At 44.0% G+C, this 18,569-nt stretch overlaps 1 protein-coding gene across 1 annotated transcript in view; it reads right to left on the bottom strand.

The window, feature by feature from the left end:
* NUP210 (nucleoporin 210) overlaps positions 1 to 9,178 on the bottom strand; it is a 48,590-nt gene extending 39,412 nt beyond the window's left edge. Inside the window, exons 1-3 of the mRNA XM_059856067.1 lie at positions 8,962 to 9,178; positions 1,244 to 1,380; positions 338 to 469 (exon numbers count right to left, since the gene is read on the bottom strand). Of these exons, the coding sequence (XP_059712050.1) occupies positions 338 to 469; positions 1,244 to 1,380; positions 8,962 to 9,113 (421 nt within the window). The 5' untranslated portion in view covers positions 9,114 to 9,178. The remainder of the gene's footprint in view (positions 1 to 337; positions 470 to 1,243; positions 1,381 to 8,961) is intronic.
* Between the last annotated feature and the right edge of the window lie 9,391 nt (positions 9,179 to 18,569).

Genomic DNA, 18,569 nt, shown 5'->3' with positions numbered 1-18,569 from the left:
ACTGACTCTTATGAGCCTAAATGGTGTGTCCCAAAAGTGAGTGTTTCTGTAGTACTTAAACAGACTGAGTAATAGGTGGTTAGTCTCAAACATCACCTCTGAACCTCCTGTCAGATACATGACTGTTCACAAAAACATCCTTTTGCAAAATTCTTTAGACTACCTCAGCTCAAAAGAAAAAAGAACAGACAACTTCACAATATAGTATCCAGAGAAACTCCTTAAAATTCTCCACTTGACTTCAAACAATCAACAGTGTGATAAATAAAGCTAGTGCATGTATCAGACAGCTAGAACTTTCAATATATATTTAACTTCCTACAAGCAGATCTCTTACCTTCTGAATCCAAAGCATGAATTTTGAGCTCCAGTGGTGAATCCTCAAGGTAGAGCTCTCTCGTTGTGGAAACAACTTGAATGCCATGAATTAAATCAACGATGGCATCACAGCGAATCACTTGTCCAGTCACTTGAAGAGACATCAGAAAGAGCACAAGAAAGCACAACACTGCATGTGCTCATCAAGAACAATGATGAAGTCAAGATGCACCTCAAATTTAGCCAGTGACACAAGGCACTGACACTGAAGGAACTAAAACTTGCTTGTGACCTCGATGAAGAAACTCGTGGTCAAATGGGGTGGCTCAGAAAGCAAGCAAAACAGTTCCCTTCCTCACTGGACTGCAGAAACTCTGATTTCCATCTACACTGACAGGTACAGTGGGAGTTGTCTGGGAGTGCTTGTGCAGAGTTGCTACAGTGTTCTCACGTCCCACAGAAATTAATGGCTCTTATCCACAGACAGTAAATGCCCATAAAACTCCTTCAGTTAGTGACTGCACGCCATTGAATTGGCCATCTGGTTTTGCCTCTCTGTCACTATAAAAACTAACCAGGTATATTGCATGACAGACACAAAAGCAACTTCCAAAGTATCTTTTTCAAATGCAAAGTATCTGAATTTGTGCTAGTCATTTTTATTAAACACTTTTTTATATTTCAGTCACCCCCTTTGATTTGTGGATTTTTGGGGTCAGGGATTTTAAGAATTACCTTTTTCCTGGGTGCACCATTAAAATCATAAACACTTCTGTGAGGCAAACAGAAGTTAAAACCCACACCCATGGAAAGCCTAAAATGACTGTGCATAGGAACTGAAATGTGCCAGCGCACCTCTAGATCTCAGCTTTGTTCCCTGAGCACGGCAGGATGCCCAGGGAGGCAGCGGTTTGCTCAGACTCACGTGTGTCCTCGGCAGAGATGATGGTGGTGAGGCGCGTGGGCTGCGAGGAGCGCGCCTGGACCAGCGCTCTCTGCGAGCAGCGGCAGCCGGCCGGCCCCAGCGGCTCGATGCTCGCCACCTCCGGCCGCGTGGATGACCTGCGGGTGGCGACTGTCAGCACTCGGATGGTAGCTCTGCCCTCAAAGCCACCCCAGCCATTCACCTGGGACGTGCTGCGTGGTCAGCAGCTGGCTCTGGGAAGAGCTGGATGGCAGCAGCTCCTCAAGGACCCAGCCAAGGCAAGCGTGGGCTGAGGACTGGGAAAGCTCAGGCCAGAGGCAGGGCAGGCAAGCTCAGCATTCTCTCCACCACGGAACCAACCAACCTTCCCCTAAACCCATGGAGCAGGCCAGGGCATTACTTAGTGAAGCCCAGCTCCCCCTTCCAGTGCACCAAAACCGTCAAGATAAAACAACAAAAGTCGGAGAGTTATTAAAAACCAAGCCTCCTGAAAGAAAATCTGAGCTAGCAGCAAGACGCATCTGAGGGGTAACTGCGGTGGAAAGCTCCAGCGGCCAAAGCCCTTGCTAATGGCTCCGGACCTTCAGCCCTGTGCCCGAGGCGGTCCCAGCTGCCGCTGCCCAGCCGCGCTCACGGCCCGGGGCTGGGCAGGGAGAGGGGCAGCGCCAGAAGCCAGCCCCGAAACAGCCCCCGCTGTGTGTCCGGGATCCGCTCACAAGGGCCCTTTGAAGGATTAAAACAATGAAAGCAAGCACTGATGGGTGACAAAGCTGCTCGGGAGTTGCTTCTCCGGATGATGACAGCAGCTCGGATGAAAACGCTGGGCTATCTGGTAAATGCAATCTAAACCGGGCACTGGTAAAGATGGGGAAGCTGGATGGGTTTGGACTTTTTGTCTGCAAGATGTACAAAAATGCCTACCTGGGATGTGTGGGGAAAGTTTTCTAATGGAAGGAGCAGGATGGGAGTTCCAAACAAACAGCAATGTCATGTATGCCTGAATCCCCAGATACAGACTTCACCTCCTCTTGCCAGCACAACCAACAAATCCACACCAGCGAAAACCTGAATTTCTCCTTAACTAAAATCCTATCTATTGAAAAACAACACATCACACCACACTCAATTATCTCAGAGTTAACAGCTGCAGCCCAGGTGAGCACAGACCTCTGCTTGTAGCCACTGCAATAAAACTGCAAATCCCGTTTCAAACCTTAAGCTCCCAACAGTATTTTGCTTGCATAAGGAGTAGTTTTAGAGGATTTTGAAACGACAATACCAACTGCTGACCCAGAATTTCAAAGTACTTTATCTGATCAAGTAAAAAACTGCCCACAGCAGTATGCAATGGGCAATTTAAACACCAATTAAAAGCGTAAACCTGCAAACTGGTTGTTTACATCTAATCTATATACCTAAACAACATACACAAATATGTGCATATTTTTTATAGTAGATTTACACTGTTTCTAAAATAATATGATTTTCTGTATTAGTAGCACACAGCTTTACTGTAAAAAATTAAAATATGTTTTAGAGATTAAAAGCAAGCAATTAGTTATTTTCCTGTTGTTCTGTTGTTCTCAGGCAACCATGAGGGAGTTTTCCAACACTGACAAGTTTCTTTAAACAATATTAGCATTCACAACAAGTAAGGCTTTTCCTCTACTTGCCTGGTTGGCTTTTGAAGCTGAGCATATGCATTTGACTTAGTCTGCATGCAGGTATTTTTAAGTAAGTATTATATGTAGGAAACTGACTTTTATTTAGCTCTTTACATTGCTTAATATTCTCTACCATTAGATATTTTTGTTATTAATTTGAGGATTTTGCATTCTTGCAGTCTGGTATTGATTGTGTTTACAACACAACAGAGCTTTCACTGTGGTTTGTATTTGTTCTTTTAATATCTGGCTATGAATTGCAATACAAAACCACTGTGGTTTGCACTAATAGCAGTGTTGTAAAATGGAATCTAATTACATTATACTTTTCAGACTAGAAAAAGGGAAGAACAAAGATCAACAAAAATTAAATTTCAACTGTAAACATACATACACTCCCCAATTTTAAAGGAACTTTCAAGCTTTTACAGCTAAAAGACAGTCACTGCAGTAGAGAAACTGAGATTAGACAATATTTGGCTTCTAGCAGTAGTTTAAGAGGTAGACTATCAGCTGAATGTATTTTTTCTTACACAAATTTACTCAAGTGGGCCTTTCTGAGGCTTGGTTTCATAGTGATTTATATTTAAAAACAATCTGCACAAGTAGTGGTTTTTTTCCAGCAAAACATAGGAAGTATCTGATGACCCCTCTATCACTCAGCAATACCAGAACCTCATTCTGTTTACAGCTACCTGGATGCAGGGCCAAGCACAGAGAGGCAAAGGCATTTATCAGCCAGGCTGGGGATTACAGCAGCACTACACTGGGATCACACTACTGGGTCCTAGATGGGCAAGAAAAAGAGACTTCAGCTTTAAGTGACAAAAAATGCAATTTATATCCCCTGCCAACTACAGCAGCTCTTCAGCAGCGTGTCAGCGTGTGACATTGAGAGCTGGGCTTGTCAGAAGGCAAAATTAGATCCTGGGAAGCATTTCTGGCACTTGCTCTGGATCCCATGCCAGTGCCTGTAAGAAACAGCAAGGCAGGGAGGAAGGACTTGAAAGAAAAGTGAGGAGGGAAGGGAAAAAAGCTCACAAAAGTCCCCAATTTGTGTTTCCCTCAGAGTAAAATCCTACTTGCTGAGGAATGAATGGCACCGGCAAAGGGGCTGCCAGTCCTCTTGTCAATTTCTGCTTCGTTCACCATTTCCATCCCCCTTCAGGGCCCCAGACACAGAGCCATGTGCCAAGATTGTATCCACACATCTACCCAAACCCATGCCTGTGTTCTTCATTGACTGGTCTGTAACACCACATGTCAGTACCTCACTAGTTTATACTTCATTTTCAGCTGGTTCAAAGATCAGGCACCTATTCCTGTTTCTCTCCCTGGCAATTCTCTGTTGATTCTCATTGCTCCAGTGTTTTATACTGTTCTGCCAGCTCTTCAGACTAAACTCAGCTGACTCAGCAAAAATCCACCTCTGCGGAGCTGCACCACGACTGTCAGCTGATCTGATCATTTAGAATTTTATCAGGCATTTGAGCCAGTATGCAGTCAGAGGGAAACTGGGCAGTAAAAGTTCCCAAGAGTTTGGGAAGATTGGACTGACCAATACACCAGGGACATTATATAGTCACTCTTGGGACTAAAATTGAGCAAAAGTCTAAAACATTTATTTCATGGGTGTTTAGTGATGAAATGTTGCCCAAAATCAACAAGTCCCTAATCCTTCTGTCTGCCTTAGCAGGCAGGTGACGCTTAGACTGAGAAAAAGCTTTTTTCAACAGTAAACTTGCACTGATATTTACACATAGCTAAGGGAAACAACATCGCTTCTTGTGCCTCCTGTGCTCTCTCAGAGCACTTCTGCTACAGACTCACATTCACCCCCTGCTCTGGTCCTGAGCCAATACTCTCAGGTAACACACACACCTGAGCCACAGCAGCACAGCCCCTCTCACTTTACCATCCAGCACACCTCAAACCAATTCTGAGCTCCTGCTGGCACTTCCAGGAGCCTGAAGCCCTGCTGGGAAAGCACAGGGAGGTGAGTCAGGGACAGGGAGAACATCCTGCTGCCCACTGCAATGCCTTACAAGAGGGAAATGCAGAGCAGGTGAGAAGCAAAGTGGGGGCTAACAAACATTTAAGATGCCACTTCACAATATGGAAGTTACCAGTATCTCACACAAAACATTTTTCAGTGAGAGTCAGACAGGTTGTTTTAGACCCATGGTAAAACAGGTGATCCAGGAAACAACACAACTCCCAGATTACCAGGGATGAAACTATTGGTCTTAGAGCAAAGCAACAGATCTCAGTGAACAACACTACTGACACAGAGTTTTAAAAGCACACAAGCCAGCACATGGAGAAGTATAAGATCAATTTACAACAAAAACACAACAAGGTAAGGAGAAAGAAAAGGAGCTTTGCCAGCCAACTACTGCTGCAGTAGCACTGTGCAGTGGGTTTGGACTCCCTGGGAGTACCTGTGCATCCCACAGCTCCAACACCACTCAGCCATTGCATCTCTCCCTTTACAACTGTGCCACCAGCTCCTCTCCCATGGCAATCACCGCAATACAAACCCCTCAGTGAGGGCTTCAGGAGCACACACAAACCTTTCATTAAGGTGGCAATAACTCCTCTTCAACTCCACCAGCCCTCACCACGTATCTCAATTTTACACTCCATGAAATAATGAAATATGTAAACAAATTTGTACACTGCAGATCATTTCTGCTACAAACACCCATCCATGGAGAGCACCTTGAGGGGAAATGGGATTTTTGTGGGGTGTGCTCCCTTCCCCCCCCCCAACAATGTTATTATGGTATGGCAGGTTTCAAGGAGAAAATTCTGCTTCTGAACGCTTTCCTTCTTTCAGGTGTAATTGATGGATTAAGGTAGTTAAAAGACAAATACAGATGCAATGTAAATGCTAAATATATCTGCACAGACTGTATTTTATGCCTGAAAATAGCACCACCTATAATATTTACAGATGGAAACACTGTGTGCTTTGAAAACAAAGCTTTTCCCAAAAAATAATTTTAATGTAAAGGCAACCCAAACTCCAGAAGGCATGAGCATCTTGAAAATCAGAAAATACTTTAGAGCCATGCTTGTAACTAGAACTACTCCCAGTCTGCTGGGATGATGATAGAATTTGACCTTTTCCCTCTCAATCAGTGGAATTCTCAGACACCACTACAATCACTTTGAAAATATCCTACTTTCAGAGGTAAACTTGAAGGCTGAAAGGGAAACTGGGAAGAAAAAAAAAGGTCACACCATGCTATAGACTGATCTTTCAGGAAATTGGACACTTGCCTTAGAATTCTGAACGTTTGAGATGAGTAATGCAGACCTTCAAAAGGTGTCATTTGTTATCAGATGCTGCTGTACAACCAGGACAGCACTCATAGGCCACCTCTAACCCCACAATCTCCCATATTACAACCCTCAGACCCCTCTCCAGACACAGAGGGCCTGAAGCTGACCATTTCCATTCAAATCCCTGCTTTCATGCACACGAACACATCCATCATTTCTCAAATGTGACGAAAAGTCACTCCTTCCCAAGCCATTGCATTTAGTACTTCCTAAATGGTTCAGTTCAACAGCCCCTGTCCAGAAACAGCTCCTTGAGACAGGAAGCACAGGAACCCTGCCAGCAAGGGGCTGTGCTGCTGCTCCTACAGACACATTTGTTTCTAACCCCACACAGTTCCAGGACTGTGGGAGAAGGATGCAGAGGGAGAGAGCCCCAGATGCAACTGCTGCCTCTGCTCAGGCACACACACACAGAGCTCCTGCTTCCTCCAGAGGGTTTACTGAGCACACGTTGAGTTTCACAACCCACATCCTGCCAGGCCTTGCAAAGAAGAAGTGAATAAATGCCCATTTACAAGCCACAGAAAATAACAGCACACAGAAGGTGAATTAGGTGTAATTTCCTTAATTCTCAACTAAAATTCTTCTCTGAAGGGCAGAAGGAGAGGATGGAAAAGGATGTTGAGGTCTTCCTGCATGAGGGATACAAGTCATTGCATTCTGGCAAACAGCACCAAAAGAACAGCTCTGAAGTGCACAAAAATCACCTCCACGAGAGATATTAATGTGGATCAAATCTGGCATTTCTCTGGAGAACAATCTTACATCTTTTTATTTGCAGACTTCAATGAGATTAGCAAGGATCTCCATGCTTCTGACAGCGGGACAGCACCTGGCATGAGCAGGAATGGCTGCAGCCAACCCAGCATCACCTCACAGCTCACTAGCAAACAGGAAAGGGAGTCTATACTTCCAGATTTTACTAGTGCTTTGATGAGTTTTGGGGTTTAGCTATATGCAATGTACTTTACCTCACAAACCAAACCCTTTTAAAGGCTCAGCAGCCTTAAAAAATTCGAGTAAGGAAAGAGAAAAAACCCTCAGTTGTGAGATTTTCACTAAAGCGATCCATTAAAAATTAAATTACATAACCACAAGCAGCTCATCTAATAACTTTCATTTAGTTGACTTCTGGATAAAATTACTTACTGCTCTTCTGCATAAGCACCCTCAAATATATAAATTGTAACAGACCAAAGGTTTGTACCCAGCACAGAGATAAGAAATATACAGCAACCAAGCAAAGAAATGAAGAGAATGAAAATACAGCCATTTAAGATGTATTTCAGTAACTGCTACATGCATCCATCTGGCACATTTGGAAGTATCACCCTAAACATACCTCGACTGCTGTTTCTTTTTCAGGCGGGTACCTCCTGCTCATTACCAATTAAGTTACCATTCTGGAGCTCAACAGAAAGGACAAGGAGTTGGCAACACTTGTTTAAGGTGAAGACTACCGTGAGCTTTCTGTATTTGCACATGTGGTAGGACTTGCCTTCAGCCTGTGTGCTCAACACTACCCAGTCCTGCCCCCTGTGCGAGGCAGGAAAGGGCTCCCAGCCAGAAGTTCCTGGAGTACATCCCACTGAGAAAACCGGGAAAGCTTTCACTTTTAAAACTCGACTTCACTGTCCCCAGGTGAAGTCTTAAGGGTGCTGTTACCAACACTGACAGCAGCAGTGAGAGGCTCCGGACTTAGCTACGACACATTTATGTCCACACCCTGAGCTCAAGGCTGTCAGGACCTTCATGACCGACTACAGCAAGAGAAGAGGCATTTCCACACCAGCAGGAGAGTTCTGGGTGCTGTCCCCGCACACGTGGGACTGTGGCCATGTGTGTGTGGTGGCACTGAGGCCGCGTGTGTTGCGTGTGTTGGGGGTGGCACTGTGGCCGTGTGTGTGTGTGTGTGTGTGTGTGTGTGTGTATGTATGGGGTGGCACTGTGGCCATGTGTGTGTGGGGGGGTGGCACTGTGGCCATGTGTGTGTGTATGCGTGGGGTGTCACTGTGCCCATGTGTGTGTGGGGGGGGTGGCACTGTGGCCATATGTGTGTGTGTGGGGTGGCACTGTGGCCATGTGTGTGTGTGTGGGGTGGCACTGTGGCCATGTGTGTGTGTGTGGGGTGGCACTGTGCCCATGTGTGTGAGGGGGGGGTGGCACTGTGCCCATGTGTGTGTGTGGGGGGTGGCACTGTGCCCTTGTGTGTGTGTGGGGGGTGGCACTGCAGGAGTGCGGGGCAGCAGGGTGAGCACATGGGGAGTGTGGAGGCAGAGTGGGAACGATACGTGGAGAGGCAGCAGGAGTGTTTGGGGGGTGTGGGGTACGAGGAGAAGCAGGTGGACGTGTGTAGGGTGGGTGGGTGGGTGCACACGGGGTGTGAGGCACATGTCGGGCAGGGAGCCATGGCGGGAAGCTTCCTTTACAAGCAGGGACCTTCTGCTCAGGGCACGGCCTGCAGACACTGCCACCCTCCAGCGGGTTTAACCCCCACTGCAAAAATAAACAACCTTTCCCCTCAGGGATTATCTCCGTGTCTGCTCCCACACTGCTGGGCCACCCAAACCCACCCGCAGCGAGGTAAAAGCGGTGGGAGAGGGCCCGGCTGCCCCGGGAGCCGTCAGGCCCCGCCGCGGGCCGAAGAGCCGCCGCAGGTGTCGGCGGCGGGAGAAGCGGACAAAGGGCGGCAGCACCTGCACTCACCATCGGTAGCAACCCTCGCTGGCCTCCAGCGTGAAGTTGACGCGGGTGCCGCGGGTGAAAGGGAGCAGCACCTTGGGGGTGTTGAGCTTGGAGGAAGCGGCGAGGTGCAGCAGGAGGAGGAGAGGCAGCGCCCCGGGCGCGGGGGGAGCCATGCTGCGCGCCGGCGGGACTGTGCGGGGCGCGAAAGTGCGGCGGGAGCGGCGCGGCGGGGCCGGGCCGGGCCGGGCAGGGCGGCCCGGGGGCAGGGCCTCCCCCCACCCTCCGCCCCCCGGGGCCGCGCCGCCCTGCCTCGGGGGAACTCCAGCGGCGCCAACAGCGAGGCGCCGGTAGTTCAAAAAACGTCTTTTTCTCCGGGCCAAACTCCAAGCATCTCGTAGGAGTCGTGCTCCAGACCCTTCCCCAGACAGGCTCCAGCACCTCAGTGTCTGTTTTGTCGTGGGGTACCAAAGCTGAACGCAGGGTTCGAAGTGTGGCTTCACCCGAACCCAGCACAGGGGGACGGTCACGGGCCTGGTCGTGCTTCCACACCAGTGCTGGAACAAGCCAGCTGCCATTGGCCTTCGTGGCCCCCTTCATGTTCCCCGGGCACACTGGTGCTAACAGCTACACTAAGCTACAGTTCATTCATTGTCACAGCATCTCAGAATGGTTTGGGGTGGAAGGGACCTTAAACCACCGACTCCCACCCTGCAGGGACACCTTCCACTTCCCCAGGTTGCTCCAAGCCCCAGTGTCCAACCTGGCCTTGGGCACTGCCAGGGATGCAGGGGCAGCCACGGCTGCTCTGGGCACCCTGTGCCAGGGCCTGCCCACCCTCACAGGGAGGAATTTCTTCTTAACGTCTAATCTCAAACACTTTTTCAGTTTGAAGGCATTCTCCCCAGACCCTTGCATATAGCCTCCCCCCATTTTTTTTGTCACTCCTTAAAGTACTGGAAGGCCACAATTAAGTCACCTCAAAGCTTCTCCAAGCTAAATAAACCCAACTGTCCCAAAACCCAATTGTATGAGAGATGCTCCATGTGTGGAGGATCTGCCTGTCCTTACTTATGACAGAGGGATGGTACATGTATGCATCAGGAAAATAGATTTCAGGAAGAGTGCAAGCTTCTTGGAGTAAAGATCATTAAATCCTGCCCAGAAAATCAGCCTGCTGTCCAGGGACACCAGAGTTTACCCAGCTCTAATTTAGGTGGTATTACTGAAGTTAACCAGTTTTCATTTATTCTAAGCAAGTAAACTTATGCAGGACGTTCTCTTTACACAGGAGCACTTTTTGCACAATTTATTCATCTCGTGTTTTATTTATCAGTACCTCAGCAATGCTGTTGCACTTTCTATCCTAGAGGAATGTGTACTCCTGGACAGTTCACTTCCCCCTGCAGCTTCTGTGTGTGTATTATTCATTTCCTGATTGCACATCATGAAATTGCGTGGTCTGATTTAGAGGAGAGCTGAACTTTGCAGCTGCAATTTAAGTCAATAGGAACTTGGCCTAGAAAGATGTGTAATGTTAAAGGTATTGGCAAATCAAGCCGTTGCACTTTAAATTGCTCCCCAACTAAAATACTGAGGTTCGTTTATTTTCTGTACTTTTTCTCTCAATGAAGTTGGAACCTTTTTTTGTAGGCGTGTTAGGAAGATAAGTTCAGTAAAGACTGGGATATTAGGGTGGAATGTGATAAAATCGCCCATGACTAAACAGTACAGTGTGTTTGCAGTTAGTACAATTACAACTGAGTAAATAAGAGGGAGACAGTGAGTACCTTGCGTCCTATGTTGTGAATGAGGTGAGGAAAGGTCTGTATCCCAGTACTTCCTAGCTTTAAAAGCAGGGTGTGCAATCTCAGAACTTTCCTTTCTCTCATCAGCAGTGGTGGTGATGAGTATTCAATGTGAGAACAATATTCTCCAGTAACAAATACTTCTTAAGAGTAATTTTCATAAGGACCAGCAAGGTGCAGTTAGGATCTTAAATCTTATTGATGAAACATGACAGTGAAACTGCCAGTGAACATCCAGCACATCTTTCAGAGCATACCAAGCAATTTTAAGAGCAGAGTAAGGCCGGAGACATTGATGAGCAAATCTGCAGTTTCCATTATATGGTAAAATTACCAAGTGAATTTTGTGCTCACTTGAACTGGAAATCCTGCACTGCAGCACTGTTAGCATTTCTTTTGGCCAGAGGAGGGTGAGCAGGGAGGCAGGCAGTGCAGTGTGTGCTCTGTGAGGAGTCCCTGCCTCGGGAATAGGAGTCACTTAAAACATCAGGGGCTAATTTAGCAGCTTTGCTGCACTGCTCTGCTTTCCCTTTCCACGCTGCTGTGAGATCCATAGGAGTCAGCACATCCCTCCTCCCAGGACAAACACCTTCTCTCAGGGTTACCTGGTGTGCTGCAGACTGGGAACAGGATACACACACCAGGAATCTGAGGCAATTTTACAGACATATCAATGTACACCCGAGTAAGTCTGATAAAGAACACAAATGGAACTGTCTTGGCCACAAAGAATGCGATTACAGAGCGATAAGAGGGAGTGCTTTAATGAGCTGCTTAAGGAGGGAGATTGGCAAACAATAAATGGTTGTTGCCTAAGAAGCTGAGCCTTTTGTGGAAGAATTTCAAGAGATTTTAGAGGCAATCAAAATACATGCAATAAATAACAAAACACCAGGTGCTGGCCATGTTTCTACTGGAATATGAAACTAAAAGGGAGAGAATTACTGGAAGATTTTACAAACTCACTCGGTTGGTCTGAAGATTTGAAAACACTGACAAGGAACCAGAGACATGTACTCTGATCAAATCTTTTAAATCTATCAATTTCTGAGGCAAATATATTTTTCATAAAGCTAGAGAAAATGTGTATCAATATATTATTAGGTGATCTGTTGGCAATGAAATACTTTTAAATCGTTGTTCAAGAAGAGGAAGTATTTGAATGGCACAGTGATAAAGGACCATCTGGACAAGAAACAACTGGCTTAATTTTTGGGCATTCCATATTTTTAAATGTCTGGGTAATTTAAAATATTTTAAATACTCATCTTCAAAACAAAAGAACACATCCCCCAAGAGAACCCAAACCCAGACAACAAAACCAACTCTGAATAAATGCAACTTAGAAGGTGAAACTTCAGCAAAATGGTAAGGCAATGAGGTGTGCAGGGTTATTTTAAAGTGTGCTGGGTGAGGCTGACTGAAACCAGCTCCAGTCCTAACCCCTGCAGGTATGTCTGTACTTGTGTTAACAGTGTAGGGCCAGCTCTGTGAAGCTTCAGCAGCTGAATGCATTAGGTACAATTTACTTGTAAGAGCAGTTTCATTAAGCTGAAAGAATCAGGGCTCACTCAGTAGAATGATGAAAAACATTCTCCATTATTACACTCCTGAACCTCTTAAATAAAATAATATTTGATTTAAAGGCTGAAGAATGACTGACAAGCACTAGTAATACATTTAATGAAATGCCTGTTCCTGTAGGGATGCAGCTCTGTTTGGGAAGAGAACAGGGAGTTGCCTACACCAAGCTGAGGAGGAGATGAAAAGGGCAGTCAATAGACTTGACAAAGAAGATGGTCTGGGAATAGTAACTTTAAAGCAGAATAACAGTGATGGGCCTCTTTTTTTGACTGATGCTGTCTGTGTTTACACTGCAGAGCAGAACAGCATCCTGCAAAAATCACTAGGAAAGATGGTCAGCTTCCTTCCTCCCTGGCAAGCTGCTGCTCCCCTTGTCCGTCTTACCCATCACTGAGCTCCAAGTACTTGTATTTCCCGACTGACCAGCTCAAAAGCTGTTACTGCTGGGCTTTTTTCTGCTTAATTAGCTGCCTGCTTCCATCCCCATAGCTGTAGAGCCTTGCAAAGTATCTCCACCAAAGGAACTTCAGTCAAAGTACTTAAAGCATCCAATATATTAAAAGGTGCCTAAAAACCAACAGCAGAGGAACAGCACTTCAGCCGGTTCCCCTTACCACCAGCAAAGGACTCAGGGAATCCCGGAATGGTTTGGGTTGGCAGGGACCTTCAAGCCCATCCCATGGCACCGCGCCATGGGCGGGGACACCCCCCACTACCCAGGCTGCCCTAAGCCCCGTCCAGCCCGGCATGGATCCTGGGCCCAGGTGCACGTGGAGCGGTTCGGGGTCAGGTCTCTGCTCAGCTGCTCCTGCTGCCTGCAGAAATTGAGCTGTAAGAGGAGGCGGGACACTGCATTACCTCGCAATGGGCATTGGAGACTTACAGAGTACAGAAAGTGTCCTTTTCCAGTTATTTCTTTATCACTTTCTCCACCAGTAATCACTTCAATTTACTGTATTAGACTTTTGTATCTTCATGCACCTTCATATGATAAATTTTATGAGAACATCCTCTCAGTCTTACTACTGCTTTCTACAGGGATTATGATGGACTGACAGTAATATGAAACTAAACATTTTGGTTATCCTGCCAGGATTTTCCTTCCTTCCAAGGTGTTAGGCCAAAGGAAGGCATAAATTCAGAAAATGTCCAAAATTAGGGCAGGCAGTTACTGATGTCAAGGAAGGAATATTTAAAATTGATCGAGGTTGAGTTTGTTCAGGTTATTGAGACAAGAGCACTTGAGTTTAGAAAATGGGTAAAATAAGAGCCTAGACTGCCTTTCCTTGCACAGACAGCCTCATATGCCAGGGATGCTACCGGGAGTTTTCCAATGTGTACCAGGTACAACTGAGTCCCCACAGAGAAATGCAGCTCTTTAGATCCCTGTTCCTATCGGATTAATCCATTCAATATGCAAGACTTTCCCAGATGGTGTAAAACCCCAAGACCTCTCTAATTTATGCAGGATGAGTCTGATAACATTGAGATTATGAAATAGCAGCATCAGATAAAAATAAATGTTTTTCACTTCAGAGTTTATCTACCTTTCTGATGTAAATTTATGGTTATTAATGGAGGTTATTTATAGGTGTCTTTTCAAGCTGTTACATAACAGTGCTTCTGCCCTGTGCCTTTGTACACAGATAGAAATCACATTAATGAGCTATTCACCCTATAACACAATGAATGCAGGAGTGAGGAGAATTCACAAGATGAGACAAGTAACAAACAAAACCCTCAACCTTTGTTTCTGCTTCAAATACATCAGGGAAATTTAGCAGAACACAGAAGTCTTAAATCTTGAAAACAATGAATACAATTTATGAGCAGGCATGTGAATATGTTTAATGACTTAGTTAATAGTACTAACAAAAGTGAATTTGGTTTTTTCAAGGTTACTTGGTTGCAAATTATGCTATGTACACCTCACAAATCTTAAGTAGGCAGTCCAGTACAACAATTCTAAATCTGTTTAAACAATAACACTCTTCTTGGTTTGCTATTTTTTATGCATTAAACACCAACATGGAACAACGTATAAAATCCCATAATCTTTTCTATTTTTCCCATTCTCTTCATGTAGAAGTCTTCTGATCTCATTTATCTCAGCACTGGCAGTGGTCTAGAGGGTGCTGTACCTAAACAAGGATATCAGACTTCTCCATCTACAGAGACACTAGAAAGTGTGCATTTCAACTGTAAAATTGCATTTCTTCATTTAAAATATTTTTTTCATTCTAATATATACATAAGTACTAAAAATTCAACTCCTTCTGCCAACCTTGAAGAAACCTAAATTCTGTTACATGCACAGTAAGTCCTTGAAAGGAGGCATCACTTCCTGCAGTAGAATGTCAGTGGAAAAGCAGGAGGTGCTGCCATACACCAGAGAATATAACAGATCGTGTGCACACTGCACTCAGTGTCTCCTAAAATCCTTTCAGGGTCACTTTTCCAGGTAAGCCACCTACTAATCAAGTTACTGTGTGGAATGGAATATTCAACATTGAAAAACTGGATTAATTTATGGAGCAGAAATGTTGTCTTTGATGTGAATTTGCAACTGTAGATTTATAGCAAATAAAAAGGTTAAATACAATGTCCCTGAGACAAATTCATTGCAGATAGTGAGGCACAGGACAGTGATTTTAAAGGTCAGGCATTTTGTAAGCTCTTTTAACCTGATTAAAGGAATCTGCTTTGATAGAACTTACTGAAAACATTAGTAAAACATGGCAAATTTCCCAAAGAACTTTATGGTTTCCCATGGAAAGGCCTATTAGTTTAGTAACACAGGTTTAGTTTAATAAATTTTTAATTAAATGCATTATTACACCTGCACACTTTCTGTGAAGTAGCACACTTCTTCTAAGTGCTAAGAAAATTTGGTCCCTAAAAATGTTCATGCATGAAGGAGGTACACTTCAAAAGCATGTGAATATGCATTAACATTTTTTGTATTCTTCTACCTCTTCTTTGGGACAAAGTTCAAACAAGACAATTTGTACTTGGAAGACTCTAATTAGAGTTTTTAAAGCTGCTGTATAAATTACACACCTTTTAGATGCTGAACTATTGTAGTTCCAGGAATAACTCTAGACTTTCTGCTGAAGTTTTTTACACATCTAAGTTCTAATATATTAGTTTTTATAACAGTGGCAGGACAGTAAGAAACTGCCCTTTTTTTATGTGGCTTGGAGATGTTTGTTCCAAATACAATTTTTGCTTTCAGAAATATCCACTACAGATACTATACCGAAGTGTCAGAGAAATGCTGGAATTTTTCTGATATCCAGAAAAATCTAAATGACTTTGACAAGGCAGCATGTCCTGCCAGCATGATTAAAGCTACAGTAGTCATCAGTTTGGCTCATCTTGTTCATCTTTGACTTCAGGCTTGATTAGCTATAAATGCTTACCTTGTCCCCTCTGGATCAAATACCTAAACAAGCTTTGATGTTCCAAGGATATTCTAGCCAAAGCACTTTTAGCAGTTTCATGGGGGGAAAATGCTTAAGGTAGTGTTTTACAGTTCAATTATTCCATAAACAGCAGAGGAAACAGAAATACAGAGGTGGTTATCATCCCCCCCCACCTTAAATTAGATTTGGTTTTTCCTCACCTAGCCTGTTTTTTTCCAAGACCCATAATTAAATTCAGTGAAAATCGCAGATACTTGCACTTGCAAAGTTCTGGGAGGGGTTTTGGGTTGTTTTTTTTTTCTTCAGCTTAGGAGTAAATCACAAGTCATCCTGATTTTCCCTATGTCAACACTGTTGTTCTCATGCAAAGAGTTTTAATTCATTAGGCTGTCAGTTTTCAATTCAGTAGCAGGTTAATATTAGTATATCCCAAGGAGCTGGACTTTAGTTAGCATTTAATACACTCATTCATTATCCAGAAAGGCAGAAATGAAGTGTAGAACAGAAAAATGAGGTCAGCAGGATTTGCAGATAACAAAATTATTTATCTTCCTAAGAGAAGGCTGTGATGAACTTCATGGGAACAGAACCAGGCAAATTGGCAGCATAATAGTTGGTGAAACTCAGACATTGACAAATGCAGGGGAGAGCACGGGAGATTGGCAAATGTGAACTGCCTGTACCCAGGGCCCTGTTCTAACTTCTCACTAACTGCTAAGGGAAAAAGAACACCCAGTACAATTATAGACTCTTCTCAATGCACAGCAGCACTCAAAAGCTAAATAAGGTGGTGGAATAAAAAAAAAAAAAAAAAAAAAAAAAAAAAAAAAAAAAAAAAAAATAGCCTAGAAACGACCCAAAATACAGTGGGAAAACATTTGTTCCTGTTTTCCTCTGAACTTCACAATAAGCTGGGGTCATTCCTGCTCACCTGGAATCTGTCATAGGAGAGGGCTGTGTCTCTAACTGTGCCTAAATCCATTGCCAGGTGTATTCTGTTGCTGAGGCAGTAAGCTGGAAGCCCATTATCAGAACTCATGCTGGCTTGTGTGGAACCTGTGAAGGTCGTTTGCCTCCCTTTGCTTTCCATTCTGGAGATCAGTGCATGCAGTGAAATTGGGGTGACTGTTCTCTCCCAGAGAAGAGCTGCTCCCCCCACAAGGTGTCATCAGTCTGCTTTTACTCCTGTGTGATCTCCCTGAGCACACTGACATCCATCTGCCTTTTTATTTCTCCTCACCAGCCAACAGCTTGGCCCTACCAGGTTTTGTGTTATTTAGAAATGTTTCCTCTTGGGATCCTGGGAACATATTTGTTCTCCTTTCTCCCCCACTGGCCTTTCTCGTTGATTGTGGGTCCTTTCGAATAAGTTGTCACTCCCTCAGATCAGTTCTCTGCACAGCACTGCTAAGGAGGTGATGAAGAGAAAGGAGGATCCCCTTAGAAGTTCATGAGCATCTCCCATGCCACACTTGGAGCCTGGCTCAGTTACACTGGAAGCACAGGAATCCTACAAGATTTTTGTCAGATGAACTCTGCTCCAGCAGAAAACTGCATTTTTAACTTTTCCTCCAGTGGAACTGCCAAACAGTTCTTTACAGTTCTGATAGTGACCCAGACCCAAAATGGCAGAACACTGTTTGTCAACAGATTTTCATGCCATTCGTAATTTTTTTCCTCATTTCAGTTTACTTTTAGTTTAGAATGTTAATTTTCTTTCTCATGTTAGAGGTTTGTGAAAAGTTGTGTGAAACCCAGGAAAAAATATAGAAGATTCTCCATATAGCCCAATATTGGCTAATTTTACAATCACTGTGTTCTACTTAAAATTTGTAAATCGTTTAAGCACCTCAGACCCCAAAGTGCCATTCTGATTTATGTAACTACATATCTGATCTAGTTCATAGAAAGAGGAAAAAAGCCTTAAAGCAACTGCACCATGCAGTTTCTCTCTGTGAACTATTCTCCCCATATTTTTATGTAATAGTGTAAATTAATTACAAGGGTGCCAATTTTAGCTCTGTATTTATCAAATGAAATTTCAAAGAGATTCCCAGGAGTACACTGTATGAAAGCTTACATTTTTAGAAATATTGAAGTTGATGAGAAATTAATTTTTTCCTTATTAGTTCTCATTTCACAAACAGAATTTTGTTTGTTCCTAACTAGCTGCTATAACAGCTTTGAGTCTTTAAATTATTACTAATTATTGACTAAAGATTTGTTATTATTTGAAAGTTGCAGCCTTTTGGCCGTAACTAATGAATAGGATGGGGCGAAGTAAAAAGGTACTGAATTATTCACTAACATTTGGTTTAATTACAATCAAGTGACCCTTTCTAAATTGGAAAGCACTTGGTGAAAAGCAGAAGGCAAATGAGATTTTTCTGTATACATAATGAATAGCCCTGTTTCTTAAATTTAAACACCAAATTAAAAACCAAACAAGCAAGGAAACAAACAAGGAAAAAACCCCATCCTACACTATCCATTCTAGAGCTTTGCAACAAGATGTAGTAGTTTTTTGTGAATTCAGAACATATTCTGTTTGACCTTTCTGGAGTTCTCGTTCAGATCTGATGTTGCACCTGCTTGGCTTTAGGGACTGTAATTCTATTCCACTAAAAAAATTATGCTGAAAACTCCATAAAGGGTTTTTCCTTCCAGCTTATGCCTGATTTTCTTCATGCAGTGAACAGAACAGATGAGTTATACTGCAGGACTGTGTGCAAGAACAGTATTTGCAAGAAACCGTATTTGCTTCAGAATTCAAATGTGAAGCAGTATCTCAGTCATTTAACTATGCTCTTTTTAA

This window comes from Haemorhous mexicanus, chromosome 11, assembly GCF_027477595.1.
Source record: "Haemorhous mexicanus isolate bHaeMex1 chromosome 11, bHaeMex1.pri, whole genome shotgun sequence".
Classification (NCBI taxonomy): Eukaryota; Metazoa; Chordata; class Aves; order Passeriformes; family Fringillidae; genus Haemorhous; species Haemorhous mexicanus.
Note: the sequence above shows the minus strand (reverse complement) of the source record. Positions and strands in the feature narration are given on the sequence as shown.